The sequence below is a fragment of the Octopus sinensis genome, linkage group LG20 (assembly GCF_006345805.1).
Source record: "Octopus sinensis linkage group LG20, ASM634580v1, whole genome shotgun sequence".
NCBI classification, from domain to species: domain Eukaryota; kingdom Metazoa; phylum Mollusca; class Cephalopoda; order Octopoda; family Octopodidae; genus Octopus; species Octopus sinensis.
In genome coordinates this window covers 31,814,245-31,840,721 of record NC_043016.1, presented here as the reverse complement: position 1 = coordinate 31,840,721, position 26,477 = coordinate 31,814,245, and the positions used below count along the sequence as shown (strand labels likewise).

The following is a 26,477-nucleotide window of genomic DNA, read 5'->3' as shown; positions in this document are numbered from 1 at the left end:
GAGTAACTGAGGTCAATCTGGTGGTGCTCCAGCATGGCTGCAGTCAAGTAACTGAAGCAAGCAAAATAAATTAATATATTTTAACAACGAAATCTTATATGGACCCTGTTTGAGAACCCCTAATCTAAATAACAGAAATTATTTACTACTTCCAATGAGCCATTTAAGCATCTATCATAATCCTTCACAGTGTCAACACTGTGGCTTTCCATCAGGTTGAATTTATATGGTTATATGTCAAAAATATTTGTATATAATTTTCTACTGGAAATGTAATATTTTCCAAAGATACAAGCTACATATTAGTTATAGCAACATACTCAAAAACATTGGACTTTGCACAAAGTATATATACCCAAAACCTTTGTAGATATTTCAAACGTTTATCCCTAGGCTATAAAATAATGATAGTGAGATAATGCATTATGTTTCTTATAACGGATTTTTCCAAAAATATTTTTTATATTATTATTATTATTATACATGTCATACATTATACAATATTGTGAGGTTGTTGATTGAAGGTATTGTGTCTACTGGGGGTTTGTACTGTTTGTCAAGTCACAACAAGGACCTCAAACAGACAGTACTTTACACAATATGCATGTAATTCCAAGTAATGCCGATTTTTGCAATACACCTAATTAATAATAATTAGGTCCTTGTTGTGACTTGACAAATATTATTATTATTATTATTTTTATTTTTATTCAGGCAAAAATCCGAGAAAAAGAAGACAGTTGCAATACAGCTGAGGAAGAACTACTTCGAATTAGGAGGGTAAATATAGTTTAATCAATTTTCATAGAAGCATAAACAGGCATGTAGCAACCATCATCATCATCGTTTAACATCCGCTTTCCATGCTAGCATGAGTTGGACGATTTTGACTGAGGGCCGGCAAACCAGATGGTTAAAATCGTCCAACCCACGTGGTTTCAAATTCAATCTTCACCTTGAACAATAACTGTGGCAGGAAAATTTGGTTGATAGTGCTGTGGGGAAACTTCATTGCATGCTCGTGTGTGTGCTCCCAACCATAGAAACCAAACCAAAAATGAAACTTACATGTGAGATGTGATCCCTCAGACCAGCCATCCCATGCCAGCTTGAAAACCAGTCATAAAACAACAATCATGTAATGTTTATGAGTACAACCAAAAATAATAAAACAAAAACTAAGAAAGTCCTTTTTATGTTTAGGACAGATCAAACTACCCTGTGTGTATGTGTGTGTTGGTGTAATCTGTGCATTAAACAAAACTACAGTGGAATATTTCAGAAATTGGGTTGCATCGAGTTATGTCCCTTTGTGAGAAGCCCACGTAAGCTATTCGATAGTGATTAATTAAATGCGTACAAGAATCAATATAATGAATTAATATAATGAACTAAAATACCTAAAGCTAGTTTTCCAATATTGCTCCAATTCGAAGACTGAAACTACTGAAGAAGTTCACTCTCCAGCCACATGGTTGTGGGTTCAATCCCACTGTGTGACACCTTTCTCCAGCTATAGCCCAGGGTCAACTAATGCTTTCTTAAAGGATGCTATAGGCAGAAACTGGAAGAACACACATACACACATAAATGGGTAACAACTCCCTTCGGTCATGAATGACCATAAGATTGCTTCTAGAAAGTTCCTCTCCGAGGCACAAGTCCAGGTAAGGTTGTTTATGGAAGACCAGTAGTCGCCCATGCATACCTGTCTCCCCTCTCCACACCACTAATGTTATCCAAGGGAAAGACAAAGGCCAATACAGCTTGGACCTTGTGTTATCACAACTCATTTCTACAGATGAGTGAACTGGAGCAACATGAAATAAAGTGTCTTGAACACAACACACAGCCCAGTTCGAGAAGTGAACTCACTACTTCATGATTGTGTGTGTGTCCCATCACCGTTCGACAACTGGTGTTGATGTGTTTGTCTCTGAGACCTAGCAGTTTGGCATATTTACTAGGCCTAAGAAATAAGTCCTGTGGGGATCGGTTTGTTCCACTAAAACACTTCAGGGAAGTGCTCCAGCTTGGCCACAGTCAAATGACTGAAATAAATAAAAGGAAAAAATGAACCGATTGTAATGTTTTGTATCTCACCTTTTTTGATACCTTTCATTTAACTCTATGATGCATTTATTCCTCTTCTTTCATTTAATGAATTGTATTATTGTCTCAGCATAGTGAATTGAAAAGCTTTAATCACCTGAAAGTCCCCTCTCTAAAGGTGGGTAAAATCTAACAGGTAATAACATTCAGTCAGCTATCCAATTTTTAATTCAGGAGGCACAAGGAGCTATTCACGAAACCCGTTCTCTGCGAAGTAAGGTTCATCTTGCGGAAGAAGCTCAAAAAGCAGCTCGAAATCTGGAACAAGGTTATGAAGAAGCTATTCAAGTACTGGAAAAAGAAATTGTGCAGTTAAGATCACAGCTACAAAAACAATCTGTAAGTTGTTGCTTTTTGTATTTTGGGGTTGAGGTTTTTTAGGTGGGGGTGGGTATGTTAAAAAGTTTCATTATGTGAGAATATTTTTTTAATGTTGTATTCAAAACATGAACTGAAGCTTAGTGATAAACTAGTTTTTATTAAGACACCAGCTCTTTCTTCTTATAGCATTGTCATTTTATAAGTGTTAATAACACTAATAATAAATAAAAAGTTAGTTGTTTTACTAAACCTCTTAAAAATTCTAGATTCAACGATGCAAAAGAAAACCCTAAAATGTGTAGGAGTATTATTATATTGTATATATGGTTCCAAAATGGTTAAGCAGTAATATTATCATACAGAACAACATTTAATTTTGCTCTAAAAATATTTGGCACAGAGATGGGGTAGGGTGTTATAACCCCTTGAGAGAATGAAGGATCACAATTTTGGAGAAGTTCCGTTTAGTTTCAGTGCAGTAAAAATTATTCACATTTTCATTCTCTAGAGGGTCACAACTTCAAAATGCTTTTAGTACAAGGAAAGGTTAACTGCATTGTTTTACAGAATTTATTCAAATTATGTGCTAATTTTCAAGAGTTTACATTATCCCTTATCTGTAACTATCACTTGTGCAAAATATTTAATAGGCTATTTTTAGGTATGTTGTGGATGAAACTGCTTTTAGTGAGATATGTTGTTAGACATTAACTAAAATACTTTCATACCAAAACTCTTCGGGCAAATTCTCTTTGGACCCATTTTTTTTAAAGCATATTTATATATTCTGTAACGAATAATAATAATTATAAGCTTACAGCTTATTATAATTGTTATTTACAGAATTTTCACTTGCTTCTCCATTTAACACAGAAATATTTATATATAATTGCAGCATGGAAGGTGTTTATAAGCCATTTAAGAAACTCAAAATCCATTAGATTCACTTGAACATTTAAATTTAATTTGTCAAAATATTTTTGTCGCTTTGAGAGCGTGGCCTGTTTTGACAAATTAAATTTAAATGTTGAAATGAATCTAACAGATTTTGTGTGTTTCTTAAATGGCTTATAAACACCTTCCATGCTGCAATTGTTTTCGTTCAAGCACACGATCTCAGATCAGGTCACTTGCTATGCAAGTACATCTCCATAATATTTATATATATACATACACATATGTTTATTTATTTATATTGCAGAAGAACTCTCCAATACATCGACAGCTTGCAGTTGCTGCATGTCAACTAAGAAAGATGGAATCTTGTAAGAAAACATATGAAGTAGCTATTGAAAAATTATTGAAATTCATAGAGGTAATGTTCTTTTTCTTCTTTGAGAATATGACTAGAATTTGCAAATTACTGTATTTTATAAATCTTAACAACTTAACAAAATATAATTTTAAAATAAAACAATGTGGAAAATTCACTGGACACAAAAGGGAATCTTACTTTAATCTCGACTCTTTCTTATTTCTTTATTGCCCACAAGGGGCTAAACATAGAGGGGACAGACAAAGGGATTAAGTTGATTACATCGATCCCAGTGCGTAACTGGTACTTAATTTATCGCCTCCGAAAGGATGAAAGGCAAAGTTAACCTTTCTTGAATCATGCCAATTCATAAGGGCTGGTTTCCAAGTTTCATGTCTTATATGTAAACTGCAAGCCAGCAGAAACCAAATGGAAGAATCTCAGGTGACAAAGAAAATGCTAGAGAAACATGAAAGATTACCTCATTTCCATTCTCTACAAAGCAATCTAACAGCAACTAGGAAAAGACTTTTGAGAAGCTGATGCAGGTTGCAGAGGAAAGGAAAAGTTTAAAAAGATGAGACAGCTGGCACCTCTATACATCAGAGGTGGCAATACTTAAGAATAAGCATGGGGTCACAAGGGGAGATAGAAGAGGCATGCAAAACCTTCTAAACTAACCTTTTAAAATCCCCAATGAAGCTCAATCCTCTCCACTGCCACAAATACTGGAAGAAGTACCATTTGTTTAGGAAAATACCCCCAAATTGATGAAAGTAGACAAAGCTTCAGGAAAAGTGTTAAAATGAGGAGGTGAAGAACTGTGTAGAATCCTCATTCTATGCTTCCATTGCTATACTCTTTTACTTGTTTCAGTCATTTGACTGTGGCCATGCTGGAGCATCGCCTTTAGGAAATCGACCCCAGGACTTATTCTTTGTAAGCCTAGTACTTATTTTATCAGTCTCTCTTGCCGAACCACTAAGTCACAGGGACATAAACACACCAGCATCTGTTGTCAAGCGATGTTGGGGGAGACAAAGACAGACACACAAACATACACACACACATATATACGATGGGCTTCTTTCAGTTTCCGTCTACCAAATCCAATCGCAAGGCTTTGGTTGCCCTGAGGCTACAGTAGAAGACACTTGCCCAAAGTGCCACACAGTGGAACTGAACTCGGAACCATGTGGTTGGTAAGCAGGCTACTTACCACACAGCCACTCCTGCGCCATTGCTATCTGAAAAAGGATTAATTACCCTCACTGGGAAATGCGTCAAATACCACCTTACCGTAGACAACCAAGGCCTTGTGGGTGAATATGGTAGTTGGAAACTGAAAATCTACCGTATATGTGTGCATGTTTTGATGCTTATCTCTTTGTCTATCTCTTGACAACCAATGTTGGTTTGTTTGCGTCCCCTATAGCTTAACGGTTTGATGAAAGTTACCAATAGAATAAATACGGGTGGTCGATTTGTTTGATTAAAACCTTCAAGATGATTAAAACAAGTGAAAGATAAATTTGGGTTGTCCATGGGTAAGTTGCTTTATGACTGCTGTCCAAACGTGAAAATCTGACATTATACCTTGCAATAAGGTATATAATATGTAAATTACTTCCAGCAAAAAAATGGTAAGCTTAGAGCTCAATAATTTCCTTGAAAATGTAGACTTGATGTCTGTTGAACAAAAGAACATTCTTTGATTTACACAAATAATGATTTATGTATATGTATGTATATGCGTGTGTGTATACATAAGTATGTATACAATTTCATTTTTTCTATGGAATCTTTCTTTATTTGCAGCATATCCAAGAAGTTTTGGAAGGAAACTCAGCAGTAAAGTAAGTCAGCCATTACTATTATTGATTTTAGAAACAGCTCTACCTTCATTAAAGCAGGCATCATGTAATCAAAGACATTCCAGTTCTGATCATCTTGTATTTTCTTTCCTTTTCTTTTTTTTTTTTTTCTAACTGCTTTCATTAATTAGTCTGCTTCCATTTTTAAGATGGTGGGGTATTGGTTGTGGGAAATTTATTGACAATTCATCAGACATGGTGGCTGGAACCGCTTTTGGTGGTGTTTCCATCCACCATTTCTGTTGAGACATCAATGTGTGTGTGTATGTGTATGATTGTGTGTTTGATGCCTGAACTGGGCAGTGTCTTGGCAGTCTTGAGCAAAACACTTCATATCATACTGCCCAGCAATCACTTTGACATCTGATGTGTGGCACATCATACACCTGTAAAGGTAATGTTGATTTAACAAAGGGAGTGAGCTTGTTTCCTTCTCAAGCTATGCCAGGCTCATAAGAGCTGGTTTCCTGGTTTCAGTGGCATATGAATTCCCCACCTGGATGGGATGCTAGTCCATCACAGGATTACTCACTTTTGCCAGCTGAATGGACTGGAGCAACGTGAAATAAAGTGTTATGCTCAGGATTACAGCACATCGCCTGGTCCAGGAATTGAAACCACAATCTTACGACTATGAATCCAGCACCCTAACCACTAAGCCACGCGCCCCACTGAAACAACCAGCTGTGCAGGTTGTTGAGCAGGAAATTGCTGCAACTACATTTGAAAAAAAAAATTAATTAGTTACATAAAGTTACTGCTACAAACATAGTTTATGTACATTGATGTCTTATGTAGAAAGGGTGTCACGTTTTCACGTTGAAGACATGACAACCTCCTTTGTGTTGGTACTACACAAAAAGCAGTGCACCCATTACACTCTATAAAGTGGTTGATCTTAGGAAAGGCATCTAACCTTAGAAATCAAAACCAAGACAAACATTAAAGTTATTCATTTATGAATGAGATGTGGTCCTTTGACAGCCCATCTAGGTGATGAGCAACAACCCACCTAATGCATACTAGAATGTAAACCATCATTCTTATCATCATTTAATGTCCATTTTCCATGCTGGCATGGATTAGATAGTTTGACAGGAGCTGGTCAGTTGAAGAGCAGCCTAGGGCTCCATGTCTGTTTTGCATGTTTTTTTTTGTGGCTGAATGCCCTTCCTAGTGCCAAACACTCCATAGATTAAACTGGGTGTCTTTTATGTGGTACCAGCACCCATGAGCCCATAAGATTAGGATCACTCAGCTGAAAAGAGATGCAGGGGACGTGTCTGTATGCAAGGATGACCATAGTTTTTACTTAGTTTGACAAAAGTTAATGTAAGACGATGATGATGATACTTGAAACATTTAATTATTAGATGAGGTTTAATGAGAGTGTGTAATGTTCATGCCTTTCTCATGAACTTCAGATCAAGAATGACTTATAAATAACTACCTCATTTTTATAGATGTTAAATAATAAATATAATTACTTCTTCACCCAACATACCCAACCACCAGGTGCCTCTGTTCTCATCATTTTTGTTTATTTGATTAATTGAAGCTAGAAAGTTTTGTCAAATATTATTTTTAAAAAGTTTTTCTTTTGCTTTTTTTTTTTCCTTTTGGGAAATTATTAGTTTATAATAATTTGACAGTTTTTAAGTTTCTTTTTCCCTTATTTTTATTTTACTGTTCTCTTATTAGACTGGCAGGACATCAAGAACAAAGTTCCAAAAGTTCTTCAGTTAAAATAAAGAATAAGTTCACATCTCTTAAAAATTTGGCAACAGAAGCAAAAGATCTTAGCAGAAGTGTTAAACTTTTAATAGATTCTCAACGTGAGTGTTTGGTCTTATTTCATTTTTTCCTCTTTTCTGCATTTTAACTTGCTTACCAGATGAATACAAAAAAATTTGAATTGTATAAATGTTATCTATACATACATAAAATAGAATGTGCGCGCATGTATGTTCCTTATGCATTCAAAAACTGAGTTGCCGATTTTGACATATGGGGCATCAAAAGATTCAGTAATCTTTCAGCTACCAAATAAACTTTATTTTCATTTACATATTTTCTACATTATCTTAGCTTTTTGAAAACAGGTAGGTGATGGGTGGGTGAGTTGGGGGATGGGTATTGAGTGCTTCTTTAAGAAAAATTAAACCTTAAAAAAATTTTTTTTTCCAGATTCATAATCTCTGTATTTTTCTACATGGGTAGGGGAAAAAATTCAAAAAAAAGGTTACAAATCAAGAAATTGTGATGGGAACAGGGTGAAATTAAAATTTTGAAAATGTGATTTCTAGGCAAAATCATATTCTTTTCTATGCTAGGCACAAGGCCCGAAATTTTTGAGGAGGAGAGCCAGTCGATTAAATCGGCCCCAGTACGTAACTGGTATTTAATTTATTGACCCCCAAAAGGATGAAAAGCAAAATCAACCTCAGACGAAATGCCGCTAAGCATTTTACCAAGCAAACAAACAATAACTTCTATTACAAACTATAATCCAGTTCACTATATATATCAGCTGTGCTGATTCTGCCCATAAAGGAACAAATAATATAATGTGGCTGTATGACGTAACACCCTGGCAACGCCGGGATGCATTACTAATTACTTACAAACAAGGTGATATTTTTTTTCAAATATGGCATTGCCATTAAGAGAGCAGAAATAATGGGTAATATTACCCTTACAAGGCCTCGTAAGGGCAACATTACCCCTTATTACTGCTGTTTTAATGGCAATCCTGCATTTGAAAAAATATCACCTTCTTGTCTGTATCATACAATAAACATTCAACTCTTCTAATAAAAACAAATGTAAGTTTGTTCATATATATATATATTTATTTATATATATATATATGTATATATATATACATACACATGATTGTTGTTATTTATAGTTTTCTCTTGTTTTATTTATTTTTTTTTTTTTCAGCCTTACCTTACGGATGGGAAGAAGCATATAGCTCAGATGGCTTAAAATACTACTTAAAGTAAGTAATTCGTGTAATTCTGTAATTCGTGAATAATGAAGAAGCAATGATAAAAACCTAAGATTCAATCCATCTTGACAAGAATAAAAGATTTGGCAAAACTAAAGACTCCTCAGAAAAGTGAAATCATTGTGTTTAGTTTTGTTAAATCATATTTATACTGAGTAAAATAAAAAAAACTAATTTCTTAGTAAAATTACAATAAATGAAAGAAAAAAAAAATCATACCACTGTGTAGTTCTTGGAATGTATCTGGTGTAAATCACCATTTTCAACAATTAAATGATTTTCTGTTACTTTTTGTATGAACTCCAATCATTCTCTTCATCTTCATCATCATCATCATCATCATCTTCAACATCATCTTCATCACCTTCATCTTCATCATCATCATCTTCATCATCATCATCTTCATCATCATCATCATCATCATCATCATCATCATCTTCATCTTCATCGTCTTCAACATCATCGCCATCATCTTCATCGCCATCATCTTCTTCATCATCTTCATCACCAGCATCTTCAGCATCACCAGCATCTTCAGCATCATCTTCATCACCAGCATCAATAATGCTCGCAATAATTTTTTGTTTATTGCTGCAATTTCATTTATAAATGATGGACCCTCCCATCAAAGATGACATACGAGTGTTCAGCTTTTGCCAAACAATCTTGGTACTTATTCTATCAGTCTATTTTGCCAAACTACTAAGTTATGGGGACATAAACACACCAACGCTGGTTGTCAGACACTGGTGGGGGGCAAAAACACAGACATACATACACACGCATACGTGTGTGCTTGTGTGTGTGTATGTATGTATGTCGGTCGATGCCAGGTCTGCCTGACTGGCTCCTGTGCCAGTGGCATGTAAAAAGCACCATCTGAAATGTGGCCAATACCAGTACTCCCTTACTGGCCCCTGTGCCGGTGGCATGTAAAAAGCACCTTCTACACTCTTAGAGTGGTTGGCATTAGGAAGGGCATCCAGCTGTAGAAACACTGCCATATTAGATTGGAGCCTGGTACAGCCACTGGCTCTCCAGATCTCAAACCATCCAACCCATGCCAGCATGGAAAACAGACATTAAACACTGATAATTATCTTATATATTTATATATATATACACACACATACACATACACTATTTGCCATTTAAATATAAAAACAGTTAATTCTTTGTAGCAGTTTATTCAATGTTCATAGATGAAGTGTAACACAGACATGCATGTGCCCTGTGGACATCATTCCTAGCCTTGTGATGCATTTTTACATTTATTGTCTATTTTTTACTTGTTTCTGCAGAGATGCATTAGAAAGTAAGCTGAACATTTAAGATAAAACTGAGCAATTTCACAAAAAAAAAAAAAAACAATTATTAATGTTCAAGTTTGCTTTTATATTTTTGTTTTGCAACATTATCATAATAATTTAACATCCATTTTCCATAGTGGCATGGGTTGGACAGTTTGATCAGAGCTGGCAAGCCAGAGAGCTGCACTAGGCTCCAGTCTGATTTGGCATGGTTTCTAAGGCTGGATGCTCTTTCTGACACCAACCACTTTACAGAGTGTGCTGGCTGCTTCTACATGACATCACATGAGTGCTTTTACATGGCACCAGCACAGGACTCTTGTAGACCAATCCTCTTCACCAAGGAGAGCAGACTTAATACTTCTGTTATGGAGTACAGGTTTTCTTGAGTACAGCAAGGCACCAGTTATCTTCGTCCTTTGTCATCTTGTCTGAAAGGTTCAGTGTTCTGAAGTCGTCCTTCACTACTTTGTCCCATGTCTTCCTGAAATGATTTTAATATAAAATTGTCTCTGTGCTGCAAAATTTAAAATAATTTACTATTATAAAATATCTTATTTTCATATGATGATTAATTTCTTTTTTCTATCCCTTTCTCAGTCACATAAATCAGACAACTACCTGGTCACATCCTTTATCTGGAACTCAGCAATTCCCATCAACTGGCAGCTATGCTCAAGTATCACAAACAGCAAGCAGCAGCACAAGTCCATCAAGTGCCTCAAGAACTAAAGCCCTTCCACAACCAGGACCAAGCATTTTGAAAGAGACAAAGAATTAATATCTCACTCTTTCCACAGTTTATCTTTAAAAAGAAAAGAAAGGAAAATTAGCCAAATCAGCTTGTCATTGTTCATCATCATCATCATTATTATCATCGTTTTTAACTTCCACTTCTCCATGCCTGCATGGGTTCAGACAGTTTATTGAGGCAGATTTTTCAACAACTGGATGCTCAACCTGTCACTAACCCTCACTTGTTTCCAAATAAAGTAATATTCCCCCACCTCCATGGCCAGACATGTTTTGCACAGAATACTGGAAATGAATGAAACTCTACTTGTATAACAGTGACACTCATTTATAATAATCATGCAGTGACAAGACAAGACACAAACAATCTTTCAGTTTCCCTCTCCCAGATCCACTCACAAATCTACTGAGGCCATAATAGAAATATATAGTGTGTATATATATATGTGTGTGTATATATATATATATATATATATATATATATATATATATATATATATATATAAGCTATAGTGTTGTGAAGTTTTCTATTAGCCTTCAATATTTCAGAGATGTACATAAATCCTACCTTTGTATTGTCTGTGTGTATTTCTAGTTCTGAGTTAAGAGAACTGAAGTTGAAAATAATGTCACTGGCTGACATTACTTTCAATTGTGAAGTGAATTCTTATTTCTTTACGATGATTCAGTTTGTTTTATTTCCATCTTTTTATGCTAGCATGGGTTTGTGGAGTACATACTGTTGGGGCATTATTTAGCAGCAAGGTACTTTTCCTATTGTTCGCCATTATCTGTTCCTTGATTAACAAATCACACTGTGTAAACATGCACACAATACACACACACACACACACACACACACAAGAAGGGCTTCTAATTTCACTTGCAAAGCATTGGTCAACCTGGGGTTGTCAATGAAGACCCTTACCCAATGTGCCATGCAGTAGGGCTGAACCCAACACCACATTGTTATGAAGTGACACACTGAGAAATTCAGTGTATTTGATTTCTTTCTCCAATGGGTTCTTTTGTCTTTTATGATTTTCTCAGAAACTTCTAATGGTGATTGGTTCACTTTCTTATTTTTGTATTCATATCATTTAGGCTTTTGATAGAATTTGTTTGAAGAAACACTGGCAAATTCAAGAGTTTTTTCGTATTTGTAGTTTTATATTGGTACAGGTGATCTGAAAAATCCTCATTCTAAACATTTGCATGGTTGAACCTGTTCGGCATGAAAATCTTATGCAAATCACCTTTAAACTGATCATACTTGTTTATATCCTTGGGTCTCTCTTGAATTTGCAAGAAGAGATGGATCACTTAATGTTTTTGCGTTATCCATTGTTATAAATTAAAAATAATACGAATAAAAAAGAGCTTTGATTACTTACCCTGGCAAGATAGAAAAAAAAGTCATCTTTGTCTTCAATAATGCAAAATGTATTTATGAATTGTAAACTTATTTAATAGATTACTTCATTTGTAAACAAACATAAGTTTGTGTTTTGAAGTGTTGAAATGTATTGTAGAACGAGTAGAAAGATATATTTTTCAACACATAAATACTGAACAGTGTATATAAAGGATAAAATCCTTTATATATACTGTTCAGTATTTACATGTTGAAAAATATATCTTTCTACTTGTTTTATTTAAAAGAATTTTTTTGTTAATAAAGTTTATATGTATAGATATATATATCTACAGTTTAATCAATTTATTTTAGATTGCTATTTGGGAACATTAGTCATTAGTTTACTGTTTCCAACAGGGCAGTCAATGGTATGCTGCTTCTCTAATAAGAGCAAGTGACATGGAAATGTCAGCAGCTTGATGTATGTTGAAGGACTATGTTCTTTTCTTCAATATTCCTTGCTGATGTTTATATATTCTTTGATGATATGCGCACACATACAAACACATATATATATATATATATATATGTTCCTTTCTGAGTCATACAGACTTATAGGGCTGAATTCTAAAGCATGTATATCCCACCTCGCCAGTCCATTGTAGGATTTACTCACTTTTGTCAGTTGAGTGGACTGGAGCAATGTGAAATGACACAAGAACACAAACACATCACCCAATCCAATAATTGAAACCATAATTTTTATGATTAACCCCCTAAGCCATACACCACCACTACAGACATGTATCTGTATACATGCACACACACAACAGACCACTGTACAGGTTCCAATTACCAAAAGACCACTCTTACAAGGTACTGGCAGGTTTGTGGCCTCGGTTGGAAACACTTGCCTAATACAGTATGCTGTGGGAACAAACTGAGGATCATATGGTTGTGAAGAAAATTCTTTAATCATGCTAGCTGTGTCTGTGCAATTATTGCAATAATTTTGTTAACATCTATATAGCAAACTATCAACAAAAAAAAAAATATATATATATATATATATATATATATACACATCTATATACATACATGATTGCTCTTCTTTCGTTTGTTCACTCACTCGTACAATTGCTCCAGACACTGTTGATCGCCACCCACAAACATCTGACCAACAGTTTAATATATATATATATACATATATATATATATATGTATATTTGCCATGCTTGACCACTAAATCTATAAGTATTTTTCATCCTCTCTCTGTTTATTTTCTCTTATTCCTTTCTGTTGAAGAGCATAGGCTCGAAACGTAAAAGACTTTCCCGACCATCAAACTAATAGACTTGCTTGTTGTTTACACTCCTGTCTTCGTCTTTTGTTTTTCTATCAATTTCAACTACATATATATATATTCATTTACTGGTTTTATTCATTCGGCTGTGGATCTGCCTTCAAATCAATTATGCTGGTCTTTTGTTTTGTTTGCCTTTTACTTACTTTAGTAATCTTGCAGAGGAAATTGAAAGAAATCAGTGTTGAATGTAAAAATGAGTTCAAATTACTTTCATAAAGTAAAACTTCTATACCACACAACAATATGTCTGTTGTATTTTAGGTTCTACCTTATGTAGCAATAAGAAACTTTTGGAAGAATTGAACAGCAGATGGCCTTCAGAGAAGAAATACCCTCCCAGCCCACCCCACCTCACACAAGTGTTTCAGCTCTTAATTTCTTATATCTTATACTCTAAGGGGACCAGGCTGCATTTTAGGTCATGACACCTTGGTGCCTTTCTGCTGATATTTTATAGCCACTTGGACATCAGAGCATTCAAACTTGTTTGGGGTTTGTTTTTTTTTTTATTAAACAATATCTAGGTGGAACTCTTTTCCATTACCACTGCTTTCAAACTTGTATTCCTTGAGTTTAGAAATATCGATGTTAGTTAAAACGTCAAGAGTTAACTCTACCATTTATACACAACCACTGTAACCCATTCCGAGTTACCTCCCTTAGCGTACGTTAAATACGCCTACTGCTCAATCAGATCCAACTTCAACACCTGTCAGCAGCTTCTGAGATTTCCTTTAGGGCTTTGGTCCTGTTCTTACCAGAGAACTGATTTGCCTACAAAACCTCTGGCTCAAACCTTGAACTGGAAGTTGGCTTCCCTCAGGTTTTTCTAAATGATATTAGTGAGTTGAATGAAAATTAGCTGTTTTGATGAACTGGAATGGAGTTCATCTGGCCTTTAGCCACTCTTTCTGCTTGTTTTGCTGATCTGGGAGGTCTGTTGTGCACTCCCAGGAGACTCCAAACTGTTAATATATTGTAGTCTAGGAAATATTCTTACCAGCTACTTTGTAGCAAATGAGGCAACTTTTAGTAGTATAAACCCTGTTTATGTAGTTACTACATAACTATTTCATTACTGTTGCATATATATATATATATATACACACACACATGGAAAAATGGTAATGGAGCAAGAAATTATGTAATAAATTTTATTAGCTTGCAGTGCATTGTAGTCAAGCTATAAGGACAAGTGCTCAGCTCTGATTGCATTGCATATTATAGCAGAAACAGCTGTAAGCTAATGAACTTCATTTCATAATCTCTACTCCCTTGTCACTTATTCAATCTCATATTATGCTCTTTTCTGAAGCATTTGTATAGAGTTCTAACAGCAGATTATTAGTATTGCTATGCCTAAGTGAAATATTAAAAAATATATATACATACTATACAAATATTTATAGTTTTGTGTGATGAAATGTGTATCCAAAAAAAGTACCCGAAATGTATTACATAATACATTATTTTTTATTCTAAATTACCAAGAGTCTTTGTCTTTATAACCATATCTTTGTGATTATGGCATCTTTGCTAAATGGCTACATGAATGATTTTAAAGTTTTATCACCTAACATATATAAATAGCATGTCTTGGATTCTTTCAGTAATTTATTTTATTGCTTTTTTTTTTTTGTACCAAACAAATGTTTGCAGTTATATGTATTTTTTTTTTTTTTGGTTGAAGCACAAAACTAGGCAAATACATTATCTACTGTTGTTGAGTTAAAACTATTTTTTCCCCTAATAAACTGTAAATAACTACATATAAACCAAAAATGTGCCTTTCTTTTCTACTCTCATAATTTCTATTTTACAAAAGTTTATAATCCATTATGAAATTAATCAGCATTAAAGTTTCTATTATTAGTTTTCACATAATTTTCTTAATATAACACTAAATTTGTCTCTATCATATTAACAAGTAGTATAGTTTCTTAACAAGGAATTCTCTATTGTTTGCATTTATCAAAAACTTCCTTTCTTGAATATTATCATGTAGAATCTTGGCCATTTCTGAACCAATTTGCTAAACATTAGTGCCTTCATTTTTTACAAAAACTAAGTTTGTCTCAACATATCCTTGTAACATACTGATATTGAAAATATTTAAGAGTTTAGTTTTTATCTGGAGGATTCCAGCCTCTTATTTGTGCCTTACTTTTTAAAGTTTTATAGTATCAAATCAGTTGTTCTAAGATTTTGTTTCTGTTGCATAATAAACAACAGTTCACTTCAGCATTTACTTACAAAATAAAGCAATTATTTTTCTTGCTAGAAGATAAAGTTAAAAACTGCTCAATTGTTACCTTGGTATGCAAGATAAAAAATTTTATAGTAATCATAAAACTTTAATCAGTTTTTAAAATAATTTTTCAAAATTCATTGTCATTCACTCCTTTATCACTTCTTTTTTTTTTATCTACAGAAATTAGTTGAATTAGTTTTGGGGAGTGATCTTGTTAATGTAATTAAGTGGTTGGGCTGTGTTTACTAATTAAGACTTCAATTTAGACTAAAAAGAAAAGGCTTAAATGTTAAATCCCTGACACTGGGTTCTAATCAGCTATTTTCAAACTGTTCTCAAGATGACCTTCAGTTCTGGTTTTGAACATGGTCTAAAAGTGAAAATAAAGACAATTGGGATATCTATAGTTCCCCAATTATTTTTCTGTATTTGCTAAAATGCTATCAAACTGATTATTTTTGTAATATTTTTCTAAATTAATTTCAATTTTGTAAGCAGTTAGAAGTATTGCAATTTTGTATCTTACATGCAATAATATATTTATAAACATTTCCATAATAAATTTTATACAAATGAAATTGCTGTGCACTTTTGTCATTTTTACAATTTTGATATTCTTGAATTGCCTGTAGTATTGTACTAAATCTATAATTTTGAAACTCCATTTTTGTCTGTAGATGCTTCATTGGCATGCAATGGAGGGTTGTAAGCTAATAATTTATTTTCACTTAGTCAGCAGGACTCGTTACCAAATCGTGTATTGTACTCTTTTTCACTCATCCATAGAAATGAGTCGCGACATGGAGAGGGGAGGCTGGTATGCATGGGTGACCGCTGGTCTTCCATAAACAACCTTGCCTAGACTTGTGCCTCAGAGGGGAACTTTATAGGTGCAATCTCATGTTCATTCATGACCGAAGGGGATCTTTACCCTTTTTTAAGATATCTAGTAGATGTGTGATTTTGTTAAATCACAATTGATTACAAGCTTTCTGATGTTAAATGCCAGAGATCTCACCTACAGAATACAGGATCTTTTTTACCTTCTGACAATTATTTTAACTGTAGCAGTACTCATCTCATTCTCTGATCCCACTCTCCCTCCCCAAAACTGATATTCACTGCAGCTACCCTGTTCTCCTATCTCTAATTACCTTCACTCTAGGGTACCTACCTACCCACCATCTACATTTTCTGTTCCTCAATCCTCTAACTGCCATATTCACCTTAGGGCACCTTTTCTGTTTGTCTCTCTTTCCAGCCAGAGAAGCCATTTATTCACCCTTTCAGTAGGACACCTCTTCCCGACCCTCTCATGTTTTCACATCCTTCAATACTTTATATCACTCAGTTGATGTCTTATGTTGCACATCACTTTGTAACATTGCTAGTACTACAAATAAAAGCACCTACAGTGAAGTGGTTGATATAGATCTAACCAAAGAAAGCCCATGCCATAGCAGACTTTAAAGCTGAATGCAGTCCTATGGCCTGTTTGATCCTGTTGAACATCCAACCCCTATGCCAGGATAGAAGACTAGATGTTAAATAAAGAAGATATATTGTAATGAAATTTTGGCAGTTTCCATCTCACTAAACTTAACTCCCAGACTATTTATCAATCTGATGTTATAGTGCCATGCAAAGATACTGGATCCAGAACTACAAAGCAAACTTAACATGGACTGTAACAATCTTTTCTACTATATGAATAAGGTCTGAAATTTGGGGGCTAGTCGCATAGATTGACCCCAGTACTTAACTGGAATTTATATCACTGACACTGAAAGGCGAAATTGACCTTAATGAGATTTGAACTCAATAATGTAGAGACAAAATGCCTACTTGCTATTTAAATATCTTTTAAGGGGAGATAATCAAACCAGTACAATAGCTATTTAGACGACTGAAAGAGCAGGCATAATCGTAAGTATTCTAGCCACCTTCCTTTTCTAGTTTACACAGTACTACATCATCCAATGCATGTCTTATGTGAGACCGTAGGCTATTTTTAACAGTCGCTCGACCAGTGTGATATGCAAAGATTGGTAGGGGAGATAATCTCACTATTTGGCTACAAGAAAATTTAGATTTTCCAATGTACTTGTAATATAATTTAGTCTAATTACATTTCTTAAACCGAAAACTTTAAAATCAGTCACTTTAGCATTGAACCCGAGGCATGCAAAACAAAGCATCACTACTAACATTCTTCAGTTTTAATTCCCATCACTGTATTTGGTGGGGGGACTGGGTGCACTTGTACTTATAAAATATGGTGGTAGAAGTATTTAGTCCCAATACAGTGGATAACTTATAAAAATACTATTTTCAAATTTTGCCACAAGGGCCAATTTCATGGACCCTAGTACTTCACTGGTAATCGACCCTGAAAAGATGAAAGGCAAGGCTGATCTTGACATAATTTGAAGTCAGAACATAGCTACCAGCAAAATACCACCAAGCACTTCATCCAGCATGCTAACAATTCTCCCAGCTCACTGCCTTATATAATAATAATAAAAATACAGAAAACTAATTCGTTTAACCTCAGAAGCAACCTTTCCATGTAATCTCCAAAGAGCAGTAAGTCAATGTCATACCCTGATTTAACTGTTTGTTATGTGCTTAACTAATGAAATAAGCTATGATTTCAACTTATCTGCATTTACATAATGCTTTGTCTCTTGGACTTAATCTAAAAAGCTGAAAATATGTATTACTTAAAAATAGACATCCTCTTTTCAAACCCATGAATAACACAACTTTCAGCAAATGGTTGTTCTCAATTGTCTGTACAAAGAAAAATACTTTCAGAAATGTGGTTTTTTTTTTTTTTGCTTTTTACTTCCCAATTTTGAATCAAAAGCTAGAGAACCCATTAAAATGAATTCTGAAAGGAAAGATGAAAATAACAATGTAAACACAAAAAGAAAGTGAAACGAAGTTTTGTGATAACTGTTTTTATTTTTTATTTAATTCTTTCATAAGAAAGGAGATTGAGTGAATTTCCGATGCTTCGAAGAAAATTATGCTTCTGTTTGATGATTGAATCTTAATGTGGAATGAAAATTTTCTGCACAAAATGAAGCAGGGAATATGATTTCCAATAAGCCTGATAATTTCAGTTTATGGAAGTAGCAGCTAAATTCTAATATCAAAGGAGATTGATGAAAAACACCAAAAATCTCCGTTTTGATGAAAACTAAAACACTATGGGTGTTTTTGTTTAGAGAGATTTGTAAGTTTGATGTTTCAAAGGGGGATAGAAGAACAATTTTAGTAGACAAGATACACTCAAAAGGCAAGTTCCATCATGGTAATTGTGTGAACTGCCATAATCAAAGGCTTGTCAGTGTCAATAGCAATTGAAAGAGAAACAAATACCCCAAAATGGAATAATGGGAATGGTAGTGATAGAGGAACTACTTTTCATTAGTATTAGTAGAAAAATGACATGGAATTGTCAACCCATAAATATGGAAGGGAAGAATCAGCAGAACCACAAGGAATCTTTGATGCTACAAGATCATTCATAGTAAAGCAAAAACAGAAAAGGAAACTTTCAAAGGAACTGAAGGACACAGCTGCAAAATTAGAGACATCAATGGAACTAGTCTCCAAATGGCAATAGCTAACACACTGAAACAAACTGATGATAAGATATAGGATTCCTGACAGAAACTATGGTAAAGAAGGTTATGACAGATGTTACAGATATAACTTTTGAGCCATGAAAATCAAGCAGCATAGAGGATAGGTTATTAAAACGTGAAATCTATTTCAGGTTTCGAAATGTATTTAACAGAGAACTGACACCCAAAAGAGAAAGAAAATTTCAGGAATGATAACTGATCCCAAGATATCTTTTTTTTATATACCAGCAGAAAGCAAAGTGATAGCAAAAGATCTCTGATAAATAACATTTCCAAGCAAACAAGCAGTTATATTTGCCAGGAGACAAACTCCAAATAGCAACAGAAGAGATTGAAACAGAAACGGGATGTACTAGGGAACATCCAGAAAGCAAGAATAGGGTGATTGAGAAAAATAGTATGAGTAAAAGTACCAGGGGAATACCCCAAATAGCAACAGCAAAAATATAGTGCTGCATCAGAACATCTGTATTTGGCAAAAGAAAAATGATTAGGATACATTACCAAAAGACAATAAGAAAGGCAGCCACTGGTAATTTTGCCAGGGATATCCCCAAATGGCATAACTAAAAACATTGCCAGGGAATATTCCCAAATGGCAATATAAATACCATCATTAAATTTCAAAATAACAGAAACACTGCCAGGGGAGATATCCCCAAATGGCAATACAAAAACAATGAGACAACCTCCACCGGTAATAGAACAAAATATGAGAAAGGTATTGTACTAGGAATATCCCCAATGGGAAATATTACCAGGGAATGACCTCAAATGTTACCAAGAAAAAAATGGCAACTGAATCAAAATCTGGGTATATGGCCTGATAATAAATCCCAAGGTAGGGTTTTAAAACACTATGAGAGAATATTTTATTATATATAGTAAAATATAAAACATATTTTACTATATGTGTATGGCAAGAAAAAGAAAAATAGATAAGCAAGAAAGCCAGGGGACATCTCCATATAGCAAGAGAAATAAAATAGTATCTAAGGACAGATATCTCTAAATGTAAGACAAATAGATAGTAGTTGAGAGAAATATATAGCACCAGAGGACAGACATCCCCAAGTAGTAAGACAAAGAAAAAGAGGTAAAAAAAATATAATAGCACTTAGGAAGATATCCTCACACAGCAAGATAAATCGAAGGAAGAGAAACTATATAGTGCCAGGAGATGGAGACAAATAGATAGAAGAAAGAGAAATATATATGATGCCAGGGGACAGCTATCTCCCAAATGGCAAATCAAATAGATAGAAGAGAAATACATGCCAGGGAACTTAGTCCCAAATGGCAATGTAGAGATGAGAAGAATAAAATAGCATTTAAGAACAGATATCTCCAAATGGCAGTTAAATAGAGGTAAGAGAAATATTCAGTACCAAGGGACAGATATCCCTATATTGCAATATTGATAAATAGATATCAGAGAAATAAAATAATGCCAGGGGTTTAGATGTTTTCATATGGTAAGTTTAATAGAGGTAAGAGAAAATAAAAAGGGCCAGGGAACTGATATTCCCATATGGCAAGGGTGAGTGCCAGGGGACATCCCCATATGGCAAGAGAAGTAAGTAGTTGCAGGGGTTACACCCCCATGGCAGGAAAATTAGATGCAAGTAAGGGCAAAAATAATTAGCACAAGGGTATAAATGTACCCAAGTAGCAAGAGAAATAAACAGTGTCAAGGGTCATACCCATATGGCACAAGAAGCAGATATAGATAGAAGTATAATACATACACACAAATATAGTGCCAGGAAACAGATGTTCCAAAATGGCAAGCTGAAGGAAAAGTGATAAGAAATAGACATGAGCAAGAGAAATAAGTAGTGCCAGGGGTTATACCCAAATGGCAAGAGAAATAGGTATAGTTATGGTTTAATGCTATTTTTTAGCACCAGGGGACAGATAGCCCCAAATGGCAAGAGAAATAAAGAGTGCCAGGAGACATCCCCAAATGGCAAGAGAAATATGTGTATAGCCAGGGAACAATACTAACTGGCCAGAAATAAGCAGCATATTTTAGCAAGAAATATATTTATGGCACTAGAGTATCTCTGTCAAGATATCTCTAAATGGAAGAAATACAGATAACCCCAGAGGATATATATATGGCAACAGAAGTAGTATCAATGGATGCCAAATGAGAAGGGAAATAGCACCAGGGGACATTCCCAAATAGCAAAATATATAGTGCCAAGGAACATTCCCAAATGGTAAAAGTAATGAACAATAATAATATTTCAATATTAGTAAAAAAAATATTTTAAACAAATTATAAAATAACCATAAAGAAAAATAAGGAGAATGATGTTGCATATAAATGATTTCAAATAGAACTCTCCAAAAATGATCATAATAAGAGTTAAAATTTTAAACTAAGGATGGGAAACAAAAAAAATATTGCTTCTAAAATTGTTTAGTAATTCAGTATGAGAAAATTATACTGCCAGAATTTAAGAAGCATGAGATCCAAATTAACTATAAAAATGAGAGAATTATGCAAGATATTTACATTTTCATGATATGATGAAATGATGATTGTTGTTTTTTTTCCCCCCACAGCTGTATTTTGTAATGTCTCAAACATTCAAAAACACTGACAATTTCTTTTTTTTATTTTTTTGTCAGAAATGATGTAGATAATTTGATGATGAAAACCGAAAAATGTTGCATTTCAAGAAAAAAAGTTCAATACAAAATAGAATAAATAAATAAATAAATAATACAATGTTAAATTTTTCAAAAAATAAAATAAAAATAATTAAATGCGCATTTAATTAAATATTAAACAGGACATAATAATAATTTGAAGTACACCAGTAAAAAATGTATTCTGACCATAAAAAAAAGGAAAGTAATAAAAATATACAATCCAACAATAAAAAATATTTCAAATACTTTTTTTAAAAAAAAAAGGCCTTTTTTTTTACCCCCTCCAAAAATAAAAACATTGTTAATTATAATGTTTAAAAAAAAAGTTTTGTATTTCACAAAAATTCTTGATTTTAAAATGAACTTTTCGGTACGTTTTCAGTTGTATTCGGACTTTGGTAAAGGAAAAAAATCTACATCAGAATTGTCAAATTCACAGAATGTGTTCTCTAATCAGGTGAAAATTAATTGCAACAATGTTAGAATACAGCAAACAGGTCATTTTAATATCTCAGTGCAAAAGATTATGGTATAACTTGAGTGTATAGAAGGAAAATACATCATTTTCTTTTTCATTTAATTTTCTAGAATCTCAAAACGAAGTATTTCTGGCAGTATGTTGTGAAATATAGGTTTTTGCTGACACAAGACCAGAAATCTCAAGGGAGGATAGAGCTGATTATAAATTGATCTCAATACTTGATTGGTACATATTTTTACTGAAACCTGAAGAATGAAAGACAATGTCGACCTCAATAGGATATGAACTCAGAATGTAAAGAGCCTTAACATAAACACCACAAAGCATTTCGTCCAACTCTTTAACAATTCTGCCAATCCCAGTATTAACAGTATTAAAGAGGTGTGGAAAAAATGAAACTCAAAAAGATAGGATTGGCTTGATGAGGAAAGGAAAGGAAAACCGGCTTTTAATGGAGGTTGCTCAGAATGACATGATGAAATAACAAAAATGGAAAGGAAAAAAAAGTATAACATTAAAATATTTCAATGCTATACTTTTTTTTGTTGTCGTTATTCAATTTTAATTCAAAATGAATTTAGATGTAACATTGTAACTTTAACATCCAAAGCTACTTAATGTAGTACATAAAGTTACTATGTTACAAGATGGGTTGTAACTTTAACATCCAAAGCTACTTAATGTAGTACATAAAGTTACTATGTTACAAGATGGGTATACGCACAGAAATGGTTGTTGAGAAAAGAAGCTCAACGATATGCATCACAATACAACACCTTGGGCAAGTGCATTCTATCATAACTTTGAATTGGCCAATGCCTAGAGAGCCAAATTTAGTTGGAAACCAAATCTGCTGATGTATATAATGTAACAATTATGTGGAATATCACTAGCGTAGCTACATGGGATGGAGGGGACGTTTACCCTAGGTGGCACCACTTTTGGGCTTGCAGTAAGCAATATGCATGGGGGGGCACAAACTAAAGGGTCACCCCAGGGTGGCACACACTCTGGCTATGCTACTGGAGTATATATATATACATATATATATATATAAAGCAAATAAGTAATATATATATACATATACATATATATATATATGTATGTATGTATATATATATATATATATATTATGTATATGTATGTATGATGTATATATATATATATATATATATATATATATATATATATATATATATATATATATGTATGTATGTATTATATATATATATATATATATATATATATATATATATATATACTTTTACTTGTTTCAGTCATCTGACTGCGGCCATGCTGGAGCACTGCCTTAAAGAGTTTTTTTCAGTCGAATAACTCGACCCCCAGGCCTTATTCTTTGTAAGCCCAGTACTTATTTTATCGGTTTCTTTTGCCGAACCGCTAAGTTACGGAAACATTGGTTGTCAAGCAATGGTGTGGGATATATATATATGTTTGTATGTATGAATGTATGGGTATACAAGTGCATGTGTATATATGTGTGTGCATGTGTGTATGTGTGTGCATGCATGTGTATATGTGTGTGCATGCATGTGTATGCATGTATATATGTGTGTATGCATGCATATGTGCATATGTAGATGTGTGTATTGTATGTGTATACATGTATATGTGTATATATGTAGGTATGTGTGTACTGTATGTGTATGCATATATATTTATAAATATAAATTTATGCTTATATGCCTACAACTCATGTGGACATTGGCAAGAAAACAGATAAACAAGTAAATTTCATACAACAAACACCGTGTGGTATTTGTTCTGCCAAGTTGCTCAGATGCTCCCTTGACACTCTTGCCATACAGTGAACTATTGTTTGGCTCATTGGAAGCTTGGATTCAATGACAGTTGTTCACAAATTTCAATAAATAAACATACAAGCAAGACAAAGAAAATTATCTAAGAAGGCCTAACATTTCCTATTCTTCAAGTCAAGAAGTGTCCACATAAGATGTTAAACAAGATGTTTAGGCATATCTGCTAATATTGTTCTAACAATTGACCTATTATGGCATATGATTCTGCCATAGTAATTCTTAAAACAGGTGAAAGTATATATAATACCCTCTCTCACACATTACAGTTACTGTAACAGAAAGTTATACTTTAGATATTTAGATTATTTAACAATACTACTTCTATTAAGGGACTATAACTATGAAATCTGATGTATCTACAAATCAAAAGAAATACTATTTAATAACATAATATTTATACTATAACTAACCAAAAAGTATCTTTTCACACAGACTGGTCAACTTAAATGAAAATATAGCAACAAATTGAGGTTTTTATATCTAACACTTCCTTCTAAATATGCAACTTAAGTCTAAAGAGATAAACTATTAGTTGTTAACTCGTACATAAAGTAGCTATGTTTTTAGTAAACTAATTGTAAATTATTCTAATCTAAATATTAATCTGCAATCCTTTCTTTCTTCCTCTAATGACTAAGAATAATTTCTTTCCAGTCTCATCTAAATGTTTCACACTGCACAGCATCACATTTTCAATCGACTTGTTTCAGTCTTCTGAAAGTATACAGAGAGAACTTTAGAAATTGACCCACGATTTGATCACATTAAAAAAAAAAAAAATTTTAATAAAAAAAAAAATCTCTTATTGTAACTTAGTGAAGATACTGATTGTATTTACCAAATTTGTAATGAAAATAGCATTTGAAATAGCTATTTAAATTAAATATATGTTGATGAAGTGAACTTTAATAAAATGTTTATATAGTTATTAACTAAAATAATTATAATAATAATAATCAGAATATACTCCCTGATACCATACACTTCTATTGTCATCTGGTTCTGGTTTGCAAATTCTGGAACCCACCCATGCTTTCTTCAGAAAAACACGTGAAAACTAATTTGAATCAATATGTGAAAACACATATCTGTAAAGAGACAAAAATAATGTTATACCTCATCCAAGACTATTTTTAAATTAAATCCTGAAAAAGAATAATCCTGAAAGAGAATTTTGTCAGAATTATTGTGTGTATGCATATTTGTTTTGTTGTATTTTTTTTTTGTAATTTTTTTAAAATTTTTTTTTTAAGCTAAAATAAAAGAATTTTCTGATTAGTATTCATTTTAAAGGATATAGTCGCCCGGACGGTAATGTTCAGGCGTTCCCAACTCCTTAAAAAAGGAAATAGAAATCTCAAACGAAAATATGCCAATAATTAATTCCATTATTTGAAATTAGAATATTGACAAATTTACCAATAAAAGATTCCATTTTATTACTCCTGATAAACTGGTACTCCAAATAGGTGGCATCCGTTATATTTGGCATATAAAAACATAGGAATTTTTTAAACAGGGGGCATGGGGCAGTCTGCAGCATAATTTTTGAAGTACCAGTTGTTACCTGAAAACAAACAAAAAAAAATTGTTTAAAATTTTATTAATCAATGAACTTCAACATATAAATTACTTGTTAATGTTTCAATGAAATATAAAATAAACTCATAATATAATACAATTAATAAGGATATATTCTGTCCAAAACTTACAAAATATGAAGGATAAAATTGACCAAAAAATCTAATTTCATTTTTCAGGTTCAGATTTAAAGTTAATCAGTAAAATTATAAATACTTTTATCAGATTAAGGGAGGCAACTACTTACATGTTTGAAGGCAAAACAAAAATTACATCTTCAAAATATTAAATTACAGAGGATATCAAAACTCATTGCGTCGTACGTTAAAAGGAAACTTTATCCTCCTGGTAATTTTGGTGATGTTTTACACTAGAGGGATCAGGGAGGGCACAACCAAGGATTTTTTAAAACATATTCGAGGGATTTAGCTACATAGTTTTATGAAACTGGTTTGGACTTGTTGAAGGAGAATAAGTTATATCTCCATTAAAAGCTGTCTTCATTCGCAGGGAAAAGACTAATATATAGAGATTTGCTACATTTGTTTCGCTATTTTTATACTATATTATTTCTTTTAAACAGGTTTATAAGTTACAAAAAATAAAACACCTGTTTTGTTTTATTTCTTATAATGTAAAGGG

The 26,477-nt window shown here is 33.3% G+C and overlaps 1 protein-coding gene and 3 long non-coding RNA genes across 5 annotated transcripts in view; 2 read left to right on the top strand and 2 right to left on the bottom strand.

Annotated features, from left to right (window-relative positions):
- The window catches only part of LOC115222572, a 101,070-nt gene extending 90,363 nt beyond the window's left edge, over nucleotides 1-10,707 (top strand). For both annotated transcript variants that reach the window (XM_029792848.2, XM_036511523.1), the window contains exons 14-20: nucleotides 715-780; nucleotides 2,287-2,451; nucleotides 3,635-3,748; nucleotides 5,507-5,544; nucleotides 7,264-7,397; nucleotides 8,509-8,566; nucleotides 10,486-10,707. In XM_029792848.2, coding sequence (XP_029648708.1) covers nucleotides 715-780; nucleotides 2,287-2,451; nucleotides 3,635-3,748; nucleotides 5,507-5,544; nucleotides 7,264-7,397; nucleotides 8,509-8,566; nucleotides 10,486-10,666 — 756 coding nt within the window. In that variant the 3' untranslated portion in view covers nucleotides 10,667-10,707. The remainder of the gene's footprint in view (nucleotides 1-714; nucleotides 781-2,286; nucleotides 2,452-3,634; nucleotides 3,749-5,506; nucleotides 5,545-7,263; nucleotides 7,398-8,508; nucleotides 8,567-10,485) is intronic.
- A 9,883-nt stretch (nucleotides 10,708-20,590) lies between these two features.
- LOC118767237 lies at nucleotides 20,591-21,531 on the top strand. Its single transcript, XR_005003138.1, has 2 exons — nucleotides 20,591-20,955; nucleotides 21,092-21,531. It is a non-coding gene; the product is annotated as an uncharacterized LOC118767237 (long non-coding RNA).
- A 303-nt stretch (nucleotides 21,532-21,834) lies between these two features.
- LOC118767236 lies at nucleotides 21,835-23,525 on the bottom strand. Its single transcript, XR_005003137.1, has 2 exons — nucleotides 23,079-23,525; nucleotides 21,835-23,026 (listed from the first exon to the last, which is right to left on the bottom strand). It is a non-coding gene; the product is annotated as an uncharacterized LOC118767236 (long non-coding RNA).
- A 1,927-nt stretch (nucleotides 23,526-25,452) lies between these two features.
- The window catches only part of LOC115222586, an 11,675-nt gene continuing 10,650 nt past the window's right edge, over nucleotides 25,453-26,477 (bottom strand). The window contains exon 2 of the long non-coding RNA XR_003882735.2: nucleotides 25,453-25,821. This is a non-coding gene — a long non-coding RNA (uncharacterized LOC115222586). The remainder of the gene's footprint in view (nucleotides 25,822-26,477) is intronic.